This window comes from Eleginops maclovinus, chromosome 13 (assembly GCF_036324505.1).
Source record: "Eleginops maclovinus isolate JMC-PN-2008 ecotype Puerto Natales chromosome 13, JC_Emac_rtc_rv5, whole genome shotgun sequence".
Lineage (NCBI taxonomy): Eukaryota > Metazoa > Chordata > Actinopteri > Perciformes > Eleginopidae > Eleginops > Eleginops maclovinus.
Window position 1 is genome coordinate 22,124,972 of NC_086361.1, and position 26,372 is coordinate 22,151,343.

The 26,372-nt window shown below is 40.3% G+C and overlaps 1 protein-coding gene across 2 annotated transcripts; it reads right to left on the bottom strand.

The window, feature by feature from the left end:
• Positions 1–25,457, bottom strand: LOC134875396 (solute carrier family 66 member 2). Of its 2 annotated transcripts, XM_063899963.1 has the most exons (5): positions 25,152–25,457; positions 24,112–24,245; positions 22,555–22,605; positions 13,085–13,301; positions 1–2,083 (listed from the first exon to the last, which is right to left on the bottom strand). In XM_063899963.1, exons 1-5 carry the CDS (start codon positions 25,352–25,354, stop codon positions 1,873–1,875), a joined length of 816 nt encoding a protein of 271 aa, XP_063756033.1. In that variant the 5' UTR covers positions 25,355–25,457; the 3' UTR covers positions 1–1,872. The 2 variants fall into 2 exon arrangements, with proteins under 2 accessions (XP_063756033.1, XP_063756032.1); XM_063899962.1 differs by lacking the exon at positions 22,555–22,605 and having other exon boundaries at positions 25,152–25,456.
• Positions 25,458–26,372: the final 915 nt, after the last annotated feature.

Below are 26,372 nucleotides of genomic sequence, written 5' to 3' on the forward strand. Positions count from 1 at the left end.
TCTCTCTCCTTGTCCTCTTTATTGAGCGCCAACGCCATACAAGTTACTGGGATGGAAAATTGGCAATTTAAAAGAAAGAAACAGAAATGTAACATAGTAAAACATGGCTCAACATATATGCTGGTAACCTTTTTGTTTTGGTACATAAACAATTTATAGTGGGTTGCACTCATAGGACAATGCACAACATGGCAGTTTGTATGGGAAAAAATACTTTCACGTGACAAAATCAAAATACAAGATGAAATGAAATGAAACAACAAACCATTCAATGCCATCACCCTCACCACTGTAAATACACAACAGTCATACACTAGATTTATATTTAAAAAGGGACAACAAAATAAATAGGATGACTAAAAGGGTGTAAAGAAAACTAAGATGTGACCTTTTTTGGGGACATTTTAAGAGTGGGGAAAGACAGATCCTAAAAAAACCTCCTGCCACATCCGTCTGGAACAAGAAGGGAAGTTTCCATGTCTCGAGGCTTAGCAGAGGAGGACAGATTTGGGTCTGCTCGGGTACACAGTTCACCGAAGAGCTGACAGTCCTGACACCTCCTAGTTTAGCACTTCTCACCTCCCCAAAGAAAGATTACGAAACAACAATAATAAAAAAAGAAAACCCTTCCTCGCGTTATGTCTCTTCTTCTCCTCCTCCTCCGACCGAACAGGAAATGAAAGTCCTGTGATAAAATGGCGATGTTATTGGATTTGTAATAAAGTCACAGCTGATTGGAAGTGATGTTTCTGGACATATTCAGAAGTAGCATGGTATAAAAAGGTTTTCTAAAAGAGGAATTTGGCTGTAATTACAATTGGCAAGTTATAATCTAATTTCTTTCTCCTTTTATCTTCATGAAGTGGATTAAAAACCTACGGGATAATCCGGATTTAGCTCAAAAGCACGCGTTTATTAGCACGTTCTTGCAAACTTGCTTTGTTCAGTCTTAATGCACCTCAACTCCTCCTGGGATTTTGTGTAATGAAAAATGTCCTCCATGGCTTCAGGACAACTAATCCTGGGTTTGGCTTTTCGACAACCTGTGCAACCTGTTCATGATTCTGATGATTTATCCAGCTTTAGACAAAAAATTGCCCTCATGTCTTCTAAAAAGCAGACATGCTCTATTACCACCAAGGCCTCTTATGTTTATAACCATTGTTTAGGTTCAAAAAGCAAATGCATTGCATCTTCAACCCTTTTTTTGGTAAAAGTTTGATTGCCTCTACTTTCCTACAATCCCATTTATCCCACAAGATGGAGCGTGTTCGTCACAGCACGTGGCAAACAGCTGTCCAACGAGTGATAGACTGACCAGCATTTCTCCACCGTGTTGGGAGATCATTTCGTACATTCAGATTTGTTTTGGATTCATTCATTCAGTTGAAGTGCTGGTAAATGCAGCATGTGTGGATGTGTGTTTTAAGGCAGAGGGTCCATGCAACAATCACCAGCTGATGTGGCTGCTCCACGTTTCGCTGTGCACAGATTTCAGTGCATACATCTGCAGGTATTGTGAACCTTATATTGTCTCTACATGCACAAAGATAAACTCTGCATTCCAAGACACACACATCATGTCCTGTTTGAAAACAAGTCAGTAGGATAAATAAAAAGGAGTTTGTTTGTAACAAGTGTCCTTCGGGTATCGCTGCAAACACAGCCAATTGTCTGTGTATGTTCATGCCTTATTTATGGGTGTGTGTGTGTGTGTGAGTGAGTGTGTGTGTCTGTATGTATACTTGAGGGAGCAGCCTGCATTGTCTCAAGATGCTTTGGTACTCCTGGGTGTTTATACTGGTTCACAGCACCTCTTTAAGTGCTTCCTCAGTCACTGGAGTCTTTTCTGAGTGTCTTCAGAAGGGCTTTTCAGAGGGCTTTGGCACTGGTGGTGTGGGAGGCGGTGTGGGATACTGGTTTCTGTGGGAAGCGGCTGTAGTAGTACACCTGGAACAGGATGGTGAAGTCCACCAAGACCTGCAGAAGGCCACAGGTCCAGAACTGAACCGGAGCCTGGGTGAGCAGGAAGTAGCCCGTCTTAAAGGTGTCGCCGCTGGTCCACATCAGCACCATCTTGATACTGGGGGAAAGAGACAGAAGGGAAGATGAAATGTTTGACTTATTATTAATAAATGGATTTTCATCGTTCTTAATTTTATGACAGTTTACATTTTTTAAGATATTTAATATATTTTTATTTCAAATTTATCCTTTTAAATGTTTATTTAAGAGTTGATTTTCTGTTATATCTTTTACACATTTTAGAATGAGATATATATTTGAAATCATTTCAATTTATTTTATTTATGTTTTTATAGTAAAATTAACTCCAACTATTAAACTCAATAAATCCAGTTTCCATATTTTTCTAATAAAATTTGGCGTTCCAACAATTTAACACAGTTCCAACCCTAACCCTAAACAAACCGTTTTTATTACAATACTGATGAAATGTATTCTTGGAGTACAGACATTTCTAATAATTGTAATTATTCCACTCATTATTTATATATTGAACCTTTTTTTTTTTCGTGTTTCCGTCTATTTCTACTTGGCTTTAACATCTTCTCTTGTAACCAGACCTGTAATGCATCTAAAATACATTTCCACCTTGTTCTCTATATTTTTTTCTATGTATATATTCAATTTGTTGTTAATAACTGCAGGAAAAGAGGACGGAAATATGCAATATCAGTTTAGTCAAGAAGGGAACCCTACATTTTCCAGAATAACAACCAGGGCAATTTGAATAATGAATCTTCTCAGGGCGCAGGTTTCTCATCAGCTCTACATCCTGTGGCTTGTTTCCAACTATTACCTTCATAAGAGTGTTCCCTCTGAGCCAGCTGTTCTTAAGATGAAATGTTGTTTGAGGAAAGCGTCATGTGATTTAAAAAGGGGAAGAGTTCTTTAGCACCTGAGCTTCTTCGTCTTCTTGGAATTTGGAAGAGCTCAACTAATGAGATCGAAAAGGGGAAGTCTAACAAGGGGAGCAGAAACATAGGATAAAGCCCTGGGGTCCAAGTAAACAACTTTCTGTACAGGTCAGACTTAAAAATAGACAAAAGACCGCATACACAACTGAAAGAATGAGGGTACATCTCCTCTGAACGTACAGCGAGACCCCTCTAAGGGTTCCAGGTGGTTCTGCAGAGTCCTTTTTTATTTTTCATCAACTATTCCATGATTGAGGCAGGAATAAATATGTTGGCAGAGAAAGGACTGAGCCAGCTCTGTGTCTACAATGCACCAGTGTGCAAAATCACACACACACACACACACACACACACCCTCAGATGTGCTTTTGTGAAAGTACCTGCCTGCAACAATGCAAAAACCCATGCTGAGACATTTGAAGTCCTTTCACTCGAGCGTATCCGTGTGGTTAGTCAGCACTATTTGAATAAGCCTCGCAGGAGAGTCCCTGAATAGGTGCTATTCAAATTCAAAGGGTTTGTTTAGGGATAGCCATGCATAATAGTTTGGGTTTTAATTGTCCAGATTGGGAGATTTTCTGCCAGAATCTAATGCATTTTGAATAGCAGATGTTCTATATAAACGTCAACATCTGGGTCCTGAATCGGGATCCAATATCTCTGCAATGGACAGACAAATCTCTGGGAACAACTGTGCCTGAAAGACGTCGTTACCTCCAACAAACCCGTGTTGTTTTCTTCTTTTGTCAAAAGATTACAGACAAAAAAGTACCGTTAGATTTTCATGAAACTTGGTGGAAAGGGCCAAGAAAGAACCATTACTCTGCAGTCAAATGGGTTGCTGTGTGAATAAGCTTTGCAGGAGATGTGTGACTCCCGGAGTAAGTGCCATTAAAATTGGATTAGGGTTAGGGTTAGGCATGCAACATATTTTGGGTTTTCTTTGTCCAGATTGATGTGAATCTAATGCATATTGATTAGCAGAGGTAGTCTATAGTCAACAATCTTATTATCTTAAATTGATCAGGATCCGATTACTCTGCAATGGAAAAGCAATTTCTCTGGGAGCAAATGTGCCGGAAACTTGGTGGAAATGGGTTAAATTGGGCTAAGAAAGAACCATTACATCTTGGATCAGAGTCAAATTAGTTGCTATTTCATGCCTGGATGTGAATCTAATGCATGTTGATTAGCAGAGGTAGTCAAAAGACAACAACCTTGAATTAAGATCCAGTTATTCTGCAATGGAAAAGCAATTCATCTGGGACTAACTGTGCTAGACATACATTATGAACCCCAACAGCAAGGTTATGTTTTGTTTGTTTGTCAAAAGATTACAGGTTAGATTTTCTAGAAACTTTGGTGGAAAAGGGGTTAAAATGGACAAAGGATCCAAATCAGATGGTATTGTTTTTTAGAGCGTGTCGGCTTGGTTGGTCAGCAATATTTGAATACGCTTTGCAGGAGACGTTTTACTCCCTGAGTAAATGCTTTTAAAATTGGTTAAGGGTTGCCATGCAAAACAGTGTGGGCTTTCTTTGTCCAGATTGGAGTATTTCCTTACGTATTTTATGTGGTAGAACAAAACTCTAAAGCTTTTTAACCACAGAGAGTATTTCAGGCATCTAATCACAAACATTGGGGTAAAATCCTGACTCATTTCCAGGTTTAAAGACTCATTCCTGGACCACTCTACGTAACCAAGCTTTGACTCCTGCAGCAGGTTAACAAGGTATTACGATAATGCTAGCAGGGGTATTTATGTTAGCAGATTCCCCGCCTTTCTGTAAGCCTCTCAAAAGATGTCAAACATGGATGAGAGGTAATCTTGTAGCAAAAACCTCCCCCACTGCGAAGCCAAGTGTAACCCCAAATATCTGTCTGTCTATCTGTCTGTCTTTCTGCCTCGCCGGGTCAAAGCTGTGCAGCCAAATCTCCTCTTGCATTATTCATGCCTCCAGCTTCACCTGAGCCCTTTCCGTGTGTGAGGCCAAGTTGTGGAAACCTTGCTATTTTTCCTCATACTTTCCCACACAACCTCTGAATGTCTAGCTTCAATTTCCACACACGCTCTCCACAGCAAATTATATTCCTCACTGTCCACTCATCTTCCCACCCTCCCCTCGCCCTCGATAGCTCTTTGCATTCCCTCCCAACCGTCCTCACACTTGTCTTCTTCAGTAAGGAGCTTGTTAGCGTCGTGGAAAGAGAAACCCTCCCCCCGTCAGTGGCTGCTGTCTTGAGTTGTGATGATGTGTATCTGCAGGTAATGATGAGAGACGCAGGAGTCGCGGTTTGATCAATTCCTCCTATGGTTCCCTAACGCGGAGGAAGGGCGGAGGAACAGGCTGGAACATGTCCTGATACTAATCTGTCACCTTCTCCGACACATTTATGGAGGCAGGAAGAGAGAAAGCACACTGGGATCTGGGCTGATAGGATGATGGTGGAGTAAAGATGCCCCGGATAAGACAATTTGTACAATGGTCTGCAGAAGCACCGACTAACAATAGCTTTGTTTGTATTTCTGCGAGTACATAACTATATTCTGAAGGTATATGTTAACAGTTAAACCACAGAATGTTTTTTAGGCTGGGCAAAGATGGAGGCATTTGCAAAGAACTATGCTTTCAGGGTAGGAATATGACTGGCTCAATCTTTTATGAAAATAGATGCATCGATTGCAATTTCTCTTCCTGCCCGAGAACTGTAATTGGTAGCAAACATTACAAACCACGTCAGAGTTGTTTGTGTTGATTTGTATTGGAAAAAGTTTTAGGTAACAAGGTGTGAAACGTTACTGTCAATCCTTTGTAAATAGGGGTATTACTTGATTTTGTTCACCAGTGTTTACAGGATAACTTTTTTGGGAGATAGTTTTCATAAAGTTCAGAATGAGCGGGAAATATTTCTGATGCTAACTTTGCTAATGTTTATCGCTCATTGGCCTGGCATTTAGTTGAGTTTGTTTGAGTAGGCAACTTATCAATTAAAGTACCTTTCCTTCCACTCATTTAAAAGCAGCATTTGTCAGATCTTAAGATAACAGAACTGTTGCACATTGCTTAGTTTAGCCAATAACAACAGCGCTGAGGAGCATTTACGCTCATTTTCAGGTTCATATTTGTATTTTCTGCCTCTGCTGTCTCCATGCTTTAATGTTCCATATTTATGAAAGCCAAACATATGCGATGTATTAATGCATAATTTTAAATATATAATCATCTGACTGCTAAACAGACCCAGTGAAGTCTGCAGTCTGTGCAATTATTACATTTCTTATCGTCTCTCTCCAGCTTCTTCTCTGCCAGCTTCCAAACAGCACATGATGGAGGTTAAAGCAAAGCACATCACTAACCTAAGCACCAATTAATAACTTAAAAACTGAGGAGCTGCAGGGACGCTCAGAAGGAAATCGTATTGTAAGGAATAAGAAGAACAAAGCCTTGTATCACAAAATGTTTTTATACAAAATGTGCTTTCTGTGATTCAAAGCACACGAAAGGGGATTTGAAAACACTGTAAAGCCTGAAGATACCCACTTAATGTGTGTAACTCAGACTCCTGATGTTTTAAATTCAACTGAATAAAAAAAGGATGTTTTCTGATGTGAAGATCTCTCTGTAGCCAAGTTTTCAAGAACTGTAGTACATGTTTTCAGTGAATTTTCACAAAATAAGCACCAAGAAATGCTTTCATCTGCAACAATTAGGAGTTTTATCAATGGTATAAAGTTGTTTCATTTAAAAAAACATGATGTCTAGTCAGGTGCAAAAATACAGTGTGGAAAGGTGTCAATTAACCAAGAGCTGTTCTTGAGCGAAGCATAAAACCCCCAACTGGCCCCAGGCGCCGAATCATGGCAACTTATTCGCTCCTCCACCCCTCCACATGTATAGATCATGTGTGTGCATGTGTTTGTGCACTTCCTGGCAACGCATAACCAACAAGATGTTCTACCCTGAAGAAACATCAACATATTGATTCATGTTCATGTTTCCTGACAGATGATCTGAAGGTTCAGCTGCTGCAGGGAACCAGAGCCGCAGCATCGACTGTCAATACAGCTCAATACCAGCATGTGTGTGTGTGTGTGTGTGTGTGTGTGTGTGTGTGTGTGTGTGTGTGTGTGTGTGTGTGTGTGTGTGTGTGTGTGTGTGTGTGTGTGTGTGTGTGTGTGTGTCTAAATAAGGCCCTGGCACTCTTATCTAGCACACTGGGATGCAGCTCTAATCCACAAGCCTTCCTTATAAAGGCAGCAGCTGGACGTCCCATCTCCCTGTTTTGTGTTTGTGTGTGTGTGTGTGTGTGTGTGTGTGTGTGTGTGTGTGTGTGTGTGTGTGTGTGTGTGTGTGTGTGTGTGTGTGTGTGTGTGTGTGTGTGTGTGTGTGTGTGTGTTGTGCTTTATTTGTTTTATGGCAGGCTGCTCAGTATCAGCACATACCTCTGGCTCTCCAAGCTGGGGACCATCTCTAATAATAGCTGCAGCCTGAAAACCATTAACACAAAACACACTGTCACCCCCCTCACACACTGCACACACCCACACAGACAGACACCTTCCATCTGGCAGAATGTCCCGCATAAAACATCTGTCTTCCTGTATTTACAGAAGCACTGGCTGAGGAAGTTTCCATTGATTCCAAAGTTTCAAATATTATTGACTCCTATTTATATAATGGTGCTACTTATCTCCACCATGGCTGTGTACTTCTAGAATTTATTACACATGTGCTTGCCTCTATGCTTGCTATATTACACATTTTCAGGTTCCTATCAGTATTGTGTGCCTCTACTCTGTGCTTTAATGCTCAAAGAGCTCTTTATTCTCCTCACACTGCCTGTGCTGCAGCACCTCTTTTCACCCTCTGTCTGAAACTAGGAAGCAGACGTAGATTTGAGTGGTTGCAACTTGTGGAAGGAGTAGATGCTGTAAACTAAAACATGGTTATTATGAGCCAAAGAGGAAACAAAAAAACAAGACTGCGGATTTACAACATCCTCATTAAATATGTACACTTTGAAAAAGGATACCGGTCGTTTTGACAAGGATGTAATTTGCCAAACACTGAGGTATTGTATTGTTTTACAGTGTCCTCTAAATCTCTCCCCCACGCACAATTCTCCTGTCCATCTTTGGATTTCTCCACATGCCTAAGTGGTTTGCACTGGCCTGTATGAAAGGCAGCTCACTACCTGAACAGTGGACTTTTTTTGAAGCCTTTTATAAAAAGAAAAACCCAGGAGTACAAGCGCAGAAAGCGGATTGAACAGTGTGGTTCTCCGCTTTACCGTGGGTTGCAAACGTTAAGGCCCTTACAGAGGAATAACATCTGTATTTGTTCATAATTGTCATAATATTTTTTAGTGCAACAGTTCTCATTTCAGTCAAATTGGCGGCACTTGTTCGAAATTAGACGCCAGCTTGTGCGAAATGTTTCATAAAATTAACAAACTAAATGGCAATTTCGTCCCTGTTGTTGTTGAAGGATGTTAAATGGACAAAAAGAGGAGATGAGGGTCAAAGAAAAATAGAGTGTAGGACAGGACACGGGACACCACATCCAAAATGTATGAGAGGCATTAACGCACATCTCCAAGGACCCATTATGGACGGTGTCAAACAGCATCAGTGAGGTTAACAGAGGACGTTGGGGTCAATAAACATCAGAAACAAAACCTTCAGCTGTTTCGTCATGGGACTCATCACCCAACCCAACTCCATCCATTTATTACTATTAAAAACTGCGCTGCTGCTGCCGGTCTGACAGCGGGTCATGGTGCTGGTAATGACAACATGACGTATTTTTTGGAGGGCTCCCTGAACAAAGCAATGGGATTTTTCTATTGGATTTGCTTTTACTTCCTAAATAATGACCTTTATTATTATTATTATTATTAAAAAATATATAAATACCACTCTTCTTAAACAATGATACATAATTATATACAAAACAATAATAAAATACAATTCATAAACTGCAATGAAAAGAATAGTAATTAATGTCAATAAAAACGTTTAAGAGAGAAATACATAATTTAATAATTTATGTATTTCTTTTTTTATTGTATTATAATGAATAGTTCTTTTTTTAAACACCATTAAAAAACAAAATCTAAAGTGAAATGTTCAGAAAGCTCTTTATGTTTCTCATACTGCCTGTGCTGCAGCACCTCTTTTCACCCTCTGTCTGAAACCAGAGCCCAGTCTGCTCTGATTGGTTAGCTGGCCGGCTCTGCTGTGATTGGTCAACCTGCTTAGAGACGTCCCGCCCCCTTAGCCTATCACGTACAATGTGTTGGAGCCTCTAAGAAAGACTTTATTTCAGGCATCTAACCAAAGATAGGTGAAAAAAAACTATGACTTTTCCTGCACCACTCTATACAGTATGACTCATTCTACTGGCAAATTCTGACCGTGGCTCCAGCTCTGGAAGTAGTTTGACACTTATTACAAATGTGTCTCTAGTCGAAGCGCCGGCTTTAACTGGGAGGATGTTTGTCCCCTCGGACATTCATTGGGATCCTATCACTCCTTTCTCTCTTCCACCAACTTACCGGAAAGGACACTGTTTACTTCTCCTGTCTGTCTGTTTGTTGTTGTTGTTGTTGTTGTTGTTGTTGTTGTTGTGTCTGTACTTATTAATTCAGACTTTCAGTAATCCCCTAGCCCTTCCTTCAGGGTGTATAAACACACCCCAATTATTGGTGATTTGAGTAATTTGTTTGTGCTTTTAAAAATAGGACATTGAAAGAAAAACATCCTTACTTTATGGAATCTTGCTTTCTCTCCCTGCACACACTCACACACACTTCATACACACACAGAGAAACCTTGAACGGAGTGGTGAGGTCTATGTAACCTAGCAACAGCCTGCCAGACTCAACAGGTTGTGCAGCGAGAGAAGAGGACACAAACAATAACAGGACTGGAAATTACAATATCATCCGACTACTATGGAGGCCTTGTCTGCAGAATATATTTTACCTACAGTTTAAAAATCACCACGGCTAAAGGCGGCTAATGTTGGGCTATAAAGGAACTACAGCACGGTCACATGACTTCACGTCACCACCGCTAAGCTAAAGGCGGCTAATGTTGGGCTATAAAGGAACTACAGCACGGTCACATGACTTCACGTCACCGCCGCTAAGCTAAAGGTGGCTAATGTTGGGCTATAAAGGAACTACAGCACGGTCACATGACTTCACGTCACCACCGCTAAGCTAAAGGCGGCTAATGTTGGGCTATAAAGGAACTACAGCACGGTCACATGACTTCACGTCACCACCGCTAAGCTAAAGGAGGCTAATGTTGGGCTATAAAGGAACTACAGCACGGTCACATGACTTCACGTCTCCACCGCTAAGCTAAAGGAGGCTAATGTTGGGCTATAAAGGAACTACAGCACGGTCACATGACTTCACGTCACCACCGCTAAGCTAAAGGCGGCTAATGTTGGGCTATAAAGGAACTACAGCACGGTCACATGACTTCACGTCTCCACAGCTAAGCTAAAGGAGGCTAATGTTGGGCTATAAAGGAACTACAGCACGGTCACATGACTTCACGTCACCACCGCTAAGCTAAAGGCGGCTAATGTTGGGCTATAAAGGAACTACAGCACGGTCACATGACTTCACGTCACCACCGCTAAGCTAAAGGCGGCTAATGTTGGGCTATAAAGGAACTACAGCACGGTCACATGACTTCACGTCACCACCGCTAAGCTAAAGGCGGCTAATGTTGGGCTATAAAGGAACTACAGCACGGTCACATGACTTCACGTCACCACCGCTAAGCTAAAAAGGCAGCTAATGATGAGCTTGACACATTCAAAAGAGCAGCCAGCCTGTCTGTGAGCATCTTTACAACCTCTGTCCCAGGGGTTTCTTGCAATGCACTCTGGGAAACTATACAGGCATGGAAAGTCGAAAGCCCACGACAACAAATCATGAGATTTTCCACGATACAGGAGTGAGTGAGGGTGGATTCCTCTTGTAAGAACACCCTGTAGACAGCTCTGTAAACAATGAGGGTGGCTGATAGAGGGTAAGGAGAACACACAAAATAAATAAACAACAAACAAGCCATGGGAGAGAGAGGGTATGGAAAGCCCAGCGTGGGAGCTGTCATGGCCGGTGAAGTCGATAGGCCGCCCTGCTGGAGCTTTGTTATCTGTCTGCAGCAGGAAGCAACCAGGGTGGGGGGGCGGTTTCTTAACAGTGTGTTAAATTGCATACTTGCATTACTTTTGACGTGTACATTCACCGTTCCAATATCTTTCAAGACATTCCTCTTTATCATATTTCTTATCGGCTTGAAATCTGTTCTTTGTCAAAGTCATTCATTGCTTTCCACTGACTGTTTCTAAAATGGACTGGAAAGAAGTACGTGCAGATTATTTTAAAAACAGACTTAATGCACATGAGGCTATTTGTGTTGGGTTAGCATCTGCAGAATCATAAACTGAGTAAATATAGCGAATATCTAAAGACCTCTGAACGCTTTATGACAAGACATAAGGCTCACAGTCAAAATATTGATATGGGTGCTAAAAAGTAAAGGGTCAGGTGAATTTTTTTCCAGATCTGACCAAAGTTGATCAGAATTTTGACTTTTTAAGACAGATGTTAGAATTCTGAAAAAAAAGTTTTTAAAAGTTTGAATTTTGAGGAAAAAAAGTTTGAATTTTGAGGGAAAAAATATCTCAGAATTCTGACTTTCCTAAAATAAAACAAATAAAACAAAAACACTTTTGGTCAGATCTGAAACAAAAATGACGTTAATCCTCTAAGGTTTTATTTTACATCCAACAGCAAATATTTGAGAACATGTACATGAAATTGGAAAATGAGCCCCTTTAAAAATCGGTATTTTTACAGCTCGGAAGGATAGCCGTAAATATTTCTAAACTGTACAAGCTTTAGAAAAATCTATGGTACATCAATGCCTCTAATTACAGCCTGAGACGTGAAGCATATCAACCCTAATGAGCCCATATGGCACACAAAACAGAATACCTCATTAGCATATTGATTTTCAGAGCGACTTCAGAGGGTTAAATGTCATGTCAGCATAATAATTAGTTGTGAGGAGCTGCCCCCCCCCCCCCGACCCCGTCTTTATTTCCTGTTCGACAGGTGCCAGAAATACTTAATAAGCATGTGTCAGTGTTAATGATCGTATGTAAAACAATATAATCTGCAGCCATCACTGACAAGTGTGTGAGAGGAACACACACCCCTCAGAGCTGCTTGTGGCTCTCATCAATACAACAGCACTCATCAGGATGAAGACGTGATTATCAATCAACGCTGCAACGAGCTTTGTTTTGATTCTCATCTGTCTGATTGTAAATTATACTGACGATGGGGTAATGTAATGCTGAGATTACGCTGGATTTAAGCTCTTTTTGCTGGTTTTTATTAACTAATAGATGTTTTTTTAAAGCTTTTGAATTCGGTATTAGTATGTTTCACTGCAGGCAGGATGTTCAGAGTTTGATCTGTATTACATTGACCATATTCATGGAAATGCACAGGACCCTCTCTTTGGAACAACCTCCATCACTACAATCAATATCTACATTATCGTTATTTAAACAAACATCCAGAAACATTTGGATGTTATAGTAATTCCTCTAAACCTTTAAAGAAACGTTAGTGTTTGGGTCACTGCTGAGTCTTGAGACTTTGATCAAGTACGCAATTTGTGTTTTCGTATTATACACACATTTAAATGTCATTTGTTTTTAGGGTGACTTTTTGTCCTTTTTATTTTCTTTTCAAACTTCAATTTCTTTCTCGAATTTCCGACAATTTCTTCAAAATTATCACTTTTTTCAAATTTCTGACTTTTTTTCTAAATTTCGACTTTTAAAAATGTCCCTCTATTTTCTGACTATTCTAACTCCTTATTCATGTGGCCCTAATCATCTTCTTTTAAAAATGCACACTTTCAGTCCCGACATTTTTGTCCTTTCTATTTCATTTTCAAACTTTTTTGAAAATAAAACTTTTTTCATTAAGTTTTATTTTTTCAAAATTTCGAGAAAATAAATCTGCATTTCTTTCAAATGTCTGACTTTGTTGATATTTATGTGTATATGTGCAAATAATGACAAATAAAAACACAAACATACCTCATGCCTTCTGTGGATTTGTTCTGGTAGTTGCAGTAGAGCTGCGGGGTTCCTAGCATCGCCTCGGTGAAGACGGCCAGGAAGCCGAGGGTCTCCACGAACAGCGCAGACTCCAGGAAGAGGTAGGTGACGTAGGCCGCCATCAGGGTGAAGGCCAGCACGCACTGCATGTAGTCCACAAAGCGGCTCCACAACCAGAAGTAGCTCCAGTCGAAGTCTGAAAGGTGCACGACATACGGAAATAAGTCTGAGAAAACAACTAGCAGCTCAAAGGCGCACAACCAGCTGGCTAATTTGTGCAAAGTTCTTGTAGAAATAAAAGAGAGTGAAGCAACAAAAAAGACGAGACATGCAGTATTGTTGTTCCTGGTTGAGACAGCAAAGTGGTTTTTACACACATCACAAAGGAAGTTTTATTCCAATAAGACTTTTGGAGAAAAACAACCAGAGAATGCAACATATATGACGTCCAAAAATTACAAAGTGTTGTAAAAAAACAAACATCTAGGTGATGAGCTTTTCCTTAAAGGGGGCAGTCCATTTATTAAACACATAAAGGTGAGTAACAGCGTCAGTTCTATGATGTTACCTGGAAATGATGCCCATGAATAGCAGCCATGGAAAATGCAGGAGGGTTTTGGATGCTCGATAACCAGAAGCTCCTCTTCTCTTGTCTCACATTAGAAGTCAATGTTAGCTAAATACGTTTAGATCCAACACCAATTTCAAAAGATCAGTCCAATGAATGTCCGTTTTCAGCTGTCATCATTCCCATTATACCCATACAAAAAGGGAATCTATTGCATGTTGGGAAACCAGTTGGAAACAAGACTCCTTGGTTAGGCTTCGACTGAAGGTACATCGAGTACCTAAATTAAACGTGGACATTTTTCCTCAGCTGTGAAGCTCTTCTATACTCTTGCATTTAATCAAAATGTCCACACTTCTTCGGGAATGGAAAAGAATCACATCTGTTCTTTTTCGGGGCTGTAACAAGTTCAGAAAGGGAAGCAGAAACTGCATTATTGTGAGTTTAACTAACTTCACACCGGAGCCGAGACTTTTCACACGACTCCTACACTCGAAATACAATATGTCAACTCTAGAAATAGCCCGTCTGATCTGCGTACAACTCGGTCTCATTCAGATTGTTTTAAAACAGAAGCTTTTAAATAGTTTATAGTATTTTCCCTATCACCACTAATTGGCTGAGTGGGATTCTGGACACTGAGGCACAATTTAAACCCCGTTGTATGCCCTTACACCTCTCCTGTGTGCTCCTTTTTTACAGGAAATGACTAGATAAAGATTCCAAGCACAACCCCTCCGTCATCCTGTAATGAGCAAGACGTATCGTGGTGCGGAATATCTCAAATCTACAGAGCGTGAGGTACTGAGCTCACGAAGGAACAGGTACAATAAGAGACATCTTTACCTCCAACTTCCTCTCTGGTTAATCTTTAGGGTATGAAGGTTTGATGTGTGATCAGAAAACATTGAAAGAGTTTATTGTGAAAATGTAATCATGGTTGAGAGCCAAAGAGGTTTCTTCCCAACTATAGATCATAAATAAGACTTTTACAAGCTCCAAATGCAATAAAGATGATTCATTTAATCATGTTTTAATGAGGCTCTCTTGAACTAACAAGCACATCCAAACACTTTAAGGGAGCCTTATAGCAAAAGCTCTCCAGAAGTACACATACTGAAAAAAGTACAACAAAAATAAAGGAAATACTAAACGTCATGACTAATTACGCTGCCTAAATCAAACAAACCTGCAATCCATCGTGACTTGAAAGAGTCAGAAGTGAAAGACTAGAATCGCTTATGACATTTCGGCTGCCCATTTAATGAAGTATTACTTAATTAGAGAATAAACAGGGACTGATTCTGACATTTAGTTGGCATTTCAACAGGAAAAACGAATTGGCAGGCACCTTTGCTCGAGGTTGCAATACTGGGCGAATCCAATTGTTCCATTTCCTGACGGACTGGTTAAATAAATGTAACCGAGTAAAACTCAAAGAGCATTTCAGACCAGGTCACAGCCTTCTGTCTACCCACCACACACTCTACACACAAGATGTACCATGCAAAGACGTTGCAGCACAATGGAAACAAAAGCAAAATGTACCAAAAAGCTAGAACAAGGAATGCATTTCTGTTTGGGGTTTAATTAACACTTAGATAATCCTTTGAGGGCTGTTTTGCATACTGTATATCTGTGTTTATTCTGTAGGTGTTGTAGCTGCAGATGCCTGTTGTGGCTGTGGAGCCCTGCTGGCAGCGGAGGACTGTGAATCTGGGCCAACTAGCACCAGGCTGACGCCGCCTGATAACAGCCAAGCAGAGAGGGAAGCAATCAGGGGCAATAGAGCGGCGTTCAACACCAAGCTGCTGCTAAAGCCATGCACAGCTTGAGCACGATACATGTAATGTATTGCTCAGAGTGATGATACAACTGCCCCCTCAAGCCTGAGAGAATAAAAGAGCGAAACAAAAGCAGGGATGCTGGTTTGGGAGAAGAGGGATATTTACAGGATTTTGCTTTCCTAGCCCGCTAGCAAGTAGCAAGCTAATGTAGTTTCACCATTGCAGATTTAGCAGTAAATGAGAAACCAAGGCTAAAGCTTAACGTAAAATGTAAAGCGATCTCAAAGAAGAAAGAGTACTGCAATTGTCAGGGCAAAAACAACAGCTAATGCTAATGCTAACCAGAAGTGGAGAATCCCCCCACCACTGTTAGCCTGTTACTTCTGCCCCCTGAAAAGGCAATTAATTCATAAAGAAGAAGCTACTAGACTTATATTTATCAGGCTAATAACAACACTGCATGAATGCTGGTCAGTTGCAGCACAATATTTGAAAAGGCTTAGTTTGCTAAGCTAAGCTAAGTTAGCCGCAAAAGCTACTGTTTGTCTGTTAGCTCACTTAAGCCCCTGACAAGCTAACAAATGCAGGTCAAGTCCCTAAAAACAAAACAAGGAAGAGCTAGTACTGGACTTATCAGGCCAATGTTGGCTTGTTGGTCAACGATGGTCAGCGCCTGCTGAAAGTATGAATGAGGTTTGATAGCATGTTTGCTACACAAACACCACTGTCTGTAAGCTTGTTACTTGTAACTACAAGTGGCTTTCTGCAGCTAAAGCCCCTAAAACCACAAAGGAAGAGCTGAAATAAGAGCTAGTACTGGACCTATTTGTTATTAATAACAACACTGAACTTGGTCCATGCCAACTGATGTTGTTAATAAGCTAAGTATGCTAACATGTTAGCCAAGAAAGAACCTGGCTGTGTGTCTGTTAGCTTGTTTCTTCTGTCCACATGTGGCTAAAAACATGCTACTTAAGTTAGCAGCATCCTAAAGGTTCAAAACATAAATAATAGTTGAGTATTATGTTGATATTTTTCTTTAGGGGTGCAGAATTAAGTCTAAACAGGGTCCTACACTTTGTAAATAGGTAATATTTTAACTAATATCAAACCTCAAACATCTGAAGAACTTTTAACTCATTTAAATCAAAGCTAACTTTCTCTAATCTCAAAGCTTGGGGATCATAATTGCAAAGACTGCATATGCATGAGCAACTCTTTATCTACAAGATATCCTTTTTGAGTTTTTAAAATAACCCAGTCTCTGCTGTCATGATGTGGGAGGTGGAGGAGGAAAGAAACTGCATAATATTCCCTGAAATTAAAGATATATATTTTTTCCATTTAGCAAATTCATTTTGTGTCTGGGGGATTCTGCAGAGGAACCTTTTTCTACAAGCACTTTTGGCTCGAACAAAAAAGGGCAACATTGTGATTATGGCATGTCTTTGAATTATTTGTGCAGTCCTCGTCTCCTGGCTCATGTTTTAGTGATTACTCTGCGTTGTGCTGTGCTGTCAACATGCCTTAAAACTGTGTGTGCAGACTGTGAAGATGCACAAAAACCCTACCTCCATTCTCAATATTTTGCATTCAAAACTGGACAATAAGGGAAGTTTATCCCTGTGCTACCTCAGCCATACACCCCCTGTTTTGCTGGGCCAAAGCAAAACATAAAAGCCTTTTAACGCCCCGAAAATAAAGCTCAAAGAGAGTAAGTGTAAAATGACTATTGAATGAATGCTAACACTTAGCCACATTTGAGTGAAGACGGCTATCTTTATATATTTATTTATGTAGTGTATTGTGGTACCATATTTTGGACGGTGAGAAAAGGCATTTCGGTCTCCCTGATTGTACCACACACAGAGAAATTGATAATAAAGTTGACTTTGACTTATGTAGATACATTGCTGGTTTTGTAAATAAGTTTGCTAACACATTTCCCATCCGAACGCCACCATTTGTCTGTGTGGGAACAGGCTGTAAAAGGCAAACAATGGACTCCCTGTGGTGGAAAAAACGTCTTGAGCAGCACGGCTCGTTTACGCTCCCACGGAGTTGTGGTGCGTGTTGTGTAGGAAGACACAGGTCAGGCGTTTCAATCGCTTGTTTACTCGCTGCGAGCTCGGGTACGCCCCAAAAAGTCTGCAGGTGTAGTTGAAAAAATGGCTCACTGTCACTCAAAAAACACCTGTGGGAGAAGCATCTGTCGAAGAGTTCTTTTCAAAGTACTGCGGCTGGTTTATAAAGCACTGTATGGTTTATGGCCAAAACACATTTCTGATCTCCTGCTAAATTATGAACCATCAGGTCTGCTCTTGTCCCGATTCAGAACTAAACATGGAAAGGCAGCGTTCAGATGTAATGCTCCAAATATCTGGAACAAACTCCAAGAATCCTGCAGGTCTGCTGCAAGTCTGACTGCCTTTAAATCCAGGCTGAAGACTGCACTGTAACTTTTACTCATGCATTTTATACCTGTGTTCTACCTTCTATAATGCACTTTTTCTTAATGCTTTTTCATTTTAGTAAAGCACTTTGAAAGGTGCTATATAAATAAACTTGCCTCTTGTGATCTCTAACAGTGGGAGAAAGTGGACCTTTAGATTTCAACTGGCTTTATTTCCTGGAATTTTCGACGGGGAGCTTTTTCACGATGACTAATGGGATGTCGTTGCAAAGCCGAAGCACAGCAGCTTTCCTGCAGCGCCACCACGACTTAAGTCTCTTTAGGGGCCAAGTTAGGCCTCCATCCGTCCTGAGGGAGGGCCACCGCAGACTCAGTGATTTATTCTCAGCTGACAAACCCAACAAAGCTGTGGGTACAAAGCCCCCAGAGGACCTGAATGAGCAATGAGCCAGAACAATAGAAAGAAATGGAAATCTGTTGTAGTGCTGCCTCGGTGATGTCGTTAGGCGGACATGTGTTCAGTCATCGTGACAATTTCACTGTAAATTAAAGTCAATTCAAAGTTGTATTTATTTACTTCCCAATTCGTTGATTTATGTTTTTATGACTATATGTTTAAAGACATCTTAGGGTGATTCCCAATTACTGAAACCCTGTTGTATTTACTGCTTACTGCTTCTCTTAACCGGCCTGTAGAGTCTTCAAATGATCAAAAACAGCTTCAGTAGCAAGAGGCATTTTTAGGTGTTTGGCTAAGGCTTAAACAAATCCTAAGTTTTTTGCCATATTTTGGCTTTTAAATCTGACAAACATGGAAAAATGTCAAGTCATCTGCAGTGAAGCACGAAACAAGAGAATAAATCCTTTCTTTATTCTCCCTTTACCTCTATTTGGACTTGTAAGGGTGCCAGGGAGGGACAATTGAAGGAACTGAGCCAGTTTTCCTATTTGCTTTGCTGGTTTAGAATCACTTCTATATGTCGGTGAATTTGCTCGGGATCAAGTAGGACTAAAGCAAATGAAATAAGGACAGAAATGCATAAAATAATTGGGAAATTGAGCAATTTGTGTGCTAAGTAATTTAAAAGTTTTTCAAGGTAGAGCATGAGTAGACGCTCCTATGGAAGAAATATGTTCTTATCAGCAGGTAGATGAGCCAACTGGAAAAAATGCAAACTTTTCATCCTCTCCCGGAAAAGGAAGAAAGAGGATGTGGTAGGGACAGACCGAGCTGGGAATAGTGATTTCTTCCAGTTTGAAACCCCAAAGTTTGCCATTTATCTGTGAATATTACCAGAGTGTTAACCATTTAGCTAAGGTTTAGTGGACTTGTATAGAAATAATAATCACAATTATGGGAAAGAATGTTTTTTCTCTTTGAATTACTTTTTGTTTTGGAATATTAGCAAATGTATAGCCATTTATCTAAGATTTAGTGGCTTAATATCATGGAAAAAACAACATTTTGCAGGAAAAAAAATTACATTTCTCTCAAATTTAGAAATGAAATCTCTAAATAAAATCGAATAATCTTAAAATATTCTCAAGATTTTGTCCATGAATTCTACACACCTCTGTAAAGAATATTTCCCCACGCTGACCCTTTAATGCTGTTGTACATTAGCACTGATGGTGGGAAATGTACCATGCATTGAACGCATCACAGCTTAATATTTCAGACTCTTTAGAGCTGGAAGAAGAGGAAAGATGATGTGGGAGTGACAGACCGAGATTTGAAACCGCAAAGTTTGCACAGAGGATTTTCCACTCCCGGAGCAGAGTCCCGTCTGATGGCTCCCTCGTGGACAGGAAATAATTGAAATGCAGCTGGAGAAAAATCCAATCTGAGTTTAATTTTACCAGGTCTTCAAGTCTGGCACACATGAAACCTCCCCCTCTGTCGCTGTCAGAACTCTTTTACCTCCACCTGCAAGCACTTCTGATCCTGTATCAGCCAGAGAACGACAACGACCCATCTACAACAAGAACACCACAGGGATCCACCGAACCCCCCTTACATGACACAGTATAAAAAGCACCACGTCTCTCCACCCTGTGCCAGATCTACGTTAAAAAAATAATAATTAAAAGAAAGCCACGACAGGAAGTTCTATTTAAAGTCCGCAGCACTTTGTTTGCCTTCCCGCGTGCAGACGTCCCGCGGCTTGAATGAAGTGCATGTGGCGATAATGATGCGGTGCTGCTATGAGAACAAATATGTGCTGTGATCGAGAGAACATAAAAGGGAACTGGCTGAACAATAAGAGAAACGTACAGGTTGAGAATGACGAAGTTACACTCTGGTGAGTCACTGCAGAGAGGGGCTCTGTGGCTATACTGTCAGCTCCCTTTAAAGAGGTCAAATCCTGCCTGTTTATGACATGTCTCCATGCTTTACTGTTCAGAAAGCTCTTTATTTTTCTCATACTGCCTGTGCTGCAGCATCCCTTTTCACCCTCTGTCTGAAACCAGAGTCTGCTCTGATTGGTTAGCCCTTGATTTGACCATTAGCAAATCAATAAGAGCCTGACAGGGCTGCACGATTTTAACGTGATTGATTTTGCAACTGCGGTCATGCATCATCTTTCTAACCCTCATTATGATGTGATGTGTCCCAAAGAAGTCTATCGAATAGAAATTGAAGGCAAAGAGTTGAAGAAATATTGTGCATGCTGCAGTTTGAGTGTTGCACCAGTCTGTATTGCTGTTTAAATACATATGTAGAGTAATTGTGCTGCCCTTGCAGAGCTGAAAAGTGTTTACTAATCGATAATCATTCATAAAAGTGCTGCAAAAACAGGCGCAACTGTGGACTAAAGAAAAGGCAATATCCTGCTCTTCCTCTCAGGGTGAAGCACTGACTTTTTTGGTAAAAACAAATTCTACTTTCCTGCAGATGATGCAACAGAAAGGAACAAAATATGAATCCAGTACCAGGAAATCGAGAGCGCATTAGTGAGTCCGAGAGGAGAGTTTGTGATGTGCTATAACCTGCTGAGCGTCCTCCCATCACAGGTTCATACTGCCACCTAGTGTCCAGAACAGGAACTACATCTCCTTTATTCACCAATACTGTGTCCTGATAAACATCCGCATCCCTTATGTCAATTAAACTTAAACTAAAAGGCGAAGTGTTTCTGTATTTTTGCAGTTGTGCATTGCATTGTGGGATATTAGGATTAGCAGCATTGGTGCGTTGAGTTTTCTTTCAATGAAGTCTTTCTGTTTTGGATAATCCTGGTCATGTGATGTCTAATATGTGTAAAACAGGGCAGAGAATTTCAATCGTTTCCCTAGAAAACTTTGAAAATATTAATAATCCAAGGAGTTAAACAGGATCATTCTTACAAAACCATCACATTACTGGTGGATTTAACTCCTGTTTAAACTGCGACTGTGGCAGCTTTGTACACGCAGCAGGATTTACTGACATATCCATAATATAGAAAGGGCATTGTGTTGAAACCTAGTGTAGTTCAAAGAACATGTTTAAGAAGCTGGTTAGAAAACAACATCAATTTGCACAAATCAGCCGTTAAAGAGAAGCTTTACATTCACATTTCAAGACAGGGTTGATTAAAATAAGCATGCACCAGTGGATTAAATGCTCTACAGCTACTATCAATTATTCCAATCTGCAAAAACTAAAGCATAGCGTTAGAAAAACTACAACATGTTATTCCAATGCTTCAAACTGTCTTGTAAACGGGTTAGTTTAAGTCAAATGCATGACAATTTCATATAAATGACAGATCTATGCACAAACAACACGTGCAAAAATGAAGTTCACACATGTTTTCAATGAAGGCTGACCTTTCATTTTATACCGTGCTATATTTCGGCCATTGTGGGTCAAAAACTATATGTACTTGTGGAGACGCTCAAGAAAAAAACCAGGATATTCTGTCAGATAAAAGAAGCAAAATCTACTCGAAACATGGTGATATAATAAGGAGAAAAATGTTGGTTTTTCTCTCAAATTTACACATTTATCCTCTAAACATTTCTATCTGTGATGATTACCAAATGTATAACCATTCATCTAAAGTTTAGTGGAGTTGTATAGAAAAATAAACAAATGATGGAAAAAAATTTCTCTAACAACATTTTAAAAAGTGTTCTCTTAAATTAAGTTTCAATCTCTGAATATTACCAACTTTATAACCAATATCTAAGATTTAGTGGCCAAACATTGGGGGAAAACACCATTTTGAGAGAACATTGCATTTCTTTCAAATTTAGAAATGAAATCTCTTCATTTCTCTTAATTTTCCCAGAATTTTTCTCCAGAAATGTAAAAGAAACTCTAATATTCTTGAAAAATGGTTGTCCTTTTATTATTTCCCCACAATGGCCCTTTAATGCTTTGAACATTAGCACTCATGGTGTGAAATGTGACATGCACTGAAAGCATCGCAGCTTAATGGACGTACATTACATGAATATCAGTGAGGGAAACACGGGGGCAGCAGCAGGACTACATGCGTGTGGAATGGAATCATGCTTCATCAGACAGAGGTGAGAATAATGGAGTTAGTCGTCATGTTAATGCTCATCATGCTAATGCTCATCATGCTAATGCTCATCATGCTAATGCTCATCATGCATGTTGGACACACAGATGGAGGGAAATGAACTACGACTGATGTTTCACGGCAGACACAGAAGGATCTGTACGTACCCACAAACAGCCTCTTAGGGATTCTGATCTCCTCGTCCTTACTGTCTGACGCTACAGACACAAAGTAAAGGAAATAAAACAGAAACAGGGAAAGAGAAAGAAGAGCCGTCTTCATTTTGTCAGCACAGCCAGAGGCGACCCGAGATGCAATATGTGAATAAATTAAGATGATTACATATCAATTATGAGGGATTGATCATGTGTGCATCTCTAGCTTTGATCAATATATTAAAATGACCCTGCTGTGAAGAGGATCTGTATCAAATATGTTTTTTAAAGTCTGTAAGTGAGAAATATGATGTCAGGGCAGGACAGAGAAGCTCTTCAGCAGTAAGGACCAATACACAATGCTTTAAATAGTCAATAAAAACACTTTAACTTTCTTGAATCATTCGATCATCTGCTTTCAGATGGATGAGGTTATTTGAAACAGCTAAAAAAACAAGAGGGTTATTTCAAGTGTTGAGATGCAGAACACTTATCCAAAACTTGGAATTTGGGGAACTTCTGCATATTTGGAGCTGGTTAAACTTACTAATATAGTGGAAAAACTGAGACTTTCCCTCATAGATTCGTACTCTTAGCTAAGTAATCGTTTTTGACGCGCTATGGTAGTAAACACTAAAAAGGGAACAGCAGAAGACAGGAAGTAAACACTAACTGTTGACTCATTTATTTTAAGTTTTAGCAACAAGAACAGTTTTTTTGAAGTGCTATCATTTTATTATTTATCAGGTTTAAAAAAGAGTTGTTAAGACTTTTTTTTGGGGAGAAAAAGCAGCTTTAAGATCAAGAAGTACACATCTGACAACTTCTAAACCCTTGTTTTTGTGAACACTTCCTGGTCTGATTGTGAGTTGGTTCTCCCTCCTCTCACAACAAACACTCACAGGGCGACAATCCTCTGTGTCGCTGAGGCAGGTTGAACTGGATTGCTCAAACAGAACATTTTTGAGGAGTGGCCCACTGGTCACTCACAATGGAAGGAGGGGAGATTGTTACCACCATGTTCACACACACTATCACTTACACACACACCTTCCTACACACATTCACTGATACCTTTTCACTCTTTCCAACAATCTCATGTCTATCACACGGATAAAATGCTTTGAGCCGGCCAATGTTGAGGTAACTTTTGTGAAACTGGCCGTCTCGCTCAGGGCCGGTTCTGGAGGGGTAGCAACGGGAGCAATTGCACTCGTGCCGGTCTGGAGGGGGGCCCTCTCTCTGATCCTGCATTGAGTGTATCACCGAGTGTGTCGGTGATACACACTCGGTGACACCCCATTTCCACATTTGTTCACAGTGCAGTTACGGGGGGGGGGGAGTGTGGTGCGCGATGTTGCTCCCGGGCCCAGAATAGCACAGGACCGGCCCTGGTCCCGCTGCTTATTATCCCTTACTTCTTTCACCCTTCGCTCACACACACACACACTCTCTCTTTCATGCCTATATCATTTGAACATCACTTTGAAGCACACACACACACTTCCTCACACAGATAACTGGGCTTTATCTTGTCTGCAAAGAGGCCCCGCAGAGAGGGTTCCTGACCTATGAAGGAGCGCCTCTTGGTGTTGAGTTCAGTGGCCGTGCGGACGCTGGTGCACAGGTTCAGCATGATGAGCATGGTGGCGATCATGATGATGCTCTGCCACAGCAGCAGCGTCTCGAAGTAACGGCCAAATCTGATGGAGAAAGACCAAATAACACGTGAATTAATTATGGAACATGAAGCAGCATTTATCATGTATTTACACCCCACAGAACACATGTCAACTTCCTGTCATATAGTGTTTGCCCACCTTGTAAGTACTTCCAATAATGTATGAAATAAATCAATTTAATACGGTTTTATAAATAATTACAAACCATAATTCCATTCAGCATGCATTCAATCCACCATCTGCCGATAATTAGTTAATTCTGTACTGATTTATGCTAGAGGTTCATCTGTTTTACATCATTTCTGTCCACTTCTCTAGTTGCTGCCATGCAATGAAAGCTTATGGGATGTTATATTTTCAGCAGAATTATAGAGAATAGCCCACTGATTCTTAAAACATCCCACTGATTGTTGTATGTTTTGTATAATTGCACTTATTGGCAAGAAAGTGTTAAATTGGCCGATTTTTGGATGAACATTTGCAGCCAAAACTACAACAGCTTTTACGCAGTGACATAAGTGAGGATATGTGTGAGTTGTTATTTGTCTTCCTCTTTAGTATGTAGCAGAAACACAATGGAAGCTCTTAAGACCATCTATATCAAGCTGAATTATAGAAAAACATCCCAACTCTTGTTCCATTAATTATGCATGTTGGCTTTTAAGCTAAAAGGTACTGAATAGGCAGATGTGTTAATGGACTGTTGCATCCTATTTACACAACAGCTGTGCAACGTAAACAAAGCTTGTAAGACCATCTTTTTCCAGCCGAATTATACTAAATATCCCACTGACATTTAAAACATCCCAACTTCTGTTACAATAAGTATATCTTTCAACTTATAAAACAAAACACGTAATTATCAGATTTTCCAATGGAGTTTGGTCACCACCATTCAGACAAGGGAAAGGGGGAATTGTGCATTACCTGAAGAGTATCCTGAGGATGTTGGCCACCAGCAAGACCAGGCACACATATGTGGAGAAGCCCTCGGCATTCTGGGTCCGGCGAATGTCTCTGTACTGCGGGATGTAGGGCACCACCCCCCCGAACACCATGGCACCAGCAGCCACCCAGGTCACCAGGCTGTGAAACACGGCCACAATCTGCTCAAACATCTCATCCTCCATCTTCACCTGGGTCCCAGAAGGTGTGGAGTGACGTCACCCGGTTCAGTTGACACTATAACAATGTGTTTATGGAGCAAGGTTTCAAGGTTTCAAGGTTTTATTTGTCATATGCACAGCAGATCAAGAAGAGGCAAAATCAACAAGCAGCCCGGGGCTAAAAAAACACGTGAAATGCTATCAACAAAAAATTTAAACTGCATTGCAAAGAGATAAAGCAATAAAATCACGTGGTTTTTGAGCAGATCATTCTCCAATGTCTCTAATTCAACACTGTGGGCAGCTAGATGCGTGTTTGATGCAGCTGCACAACTCCGAGTAATAGACTCCGAAGGTTGTCTTGATAATGTCATGGAAAAATATTCCTTATTTGAATCCTTATAATCTTTCTCACTATTCAGTGATTTCCTTTTAATAGAAGCAACCGCTCCTGAAAACACATGCGTTGGTCAAGATGTTGACTAAGTCAAATGTTGCGCCCAACAAAAGTTCCTACAGGGTCATAAAGGCGTTTTAATTTTGAATTAACACACTTTTGCGATGCAAGTTTACATTTGTTTAGGAATTATGACTAAATATCCCGAATAAAATCCCAAGTTTTTCAAAAGTATCATTAACTTAAAATAATATGTAGTAACATCCGTGTTCTTCGTGCATAGTCACATGCACAGACAAAGAGGCTGCAGCGTTTACTGCCACGACATCACAAGCCGAGCAGAGAATCAGAAAAGCAGCCCGGGGCTAAAACACGTGAAATGATATCACAAATATGTGTTAAACTGCAGTGCAAAGAGAAAAACAATAAAAGCAGCGCTGGTTTTTGCAGCAGATCATCTCCAATGTCTCTAATTCAACACTTGTGGGCAGCTAGATTGCGTTGTTTTGATGCAGCTGCACCAAACTCCGAAGAATAGACTCCGAAGGTTCTTGATAATGTCATGAAAAAATATCCTTTTCTGCACAAGAGGGTCCTTATTGCAAGTCTTTCCTCACTGACTGGTCCAGTGTGTTTCTTTTTATC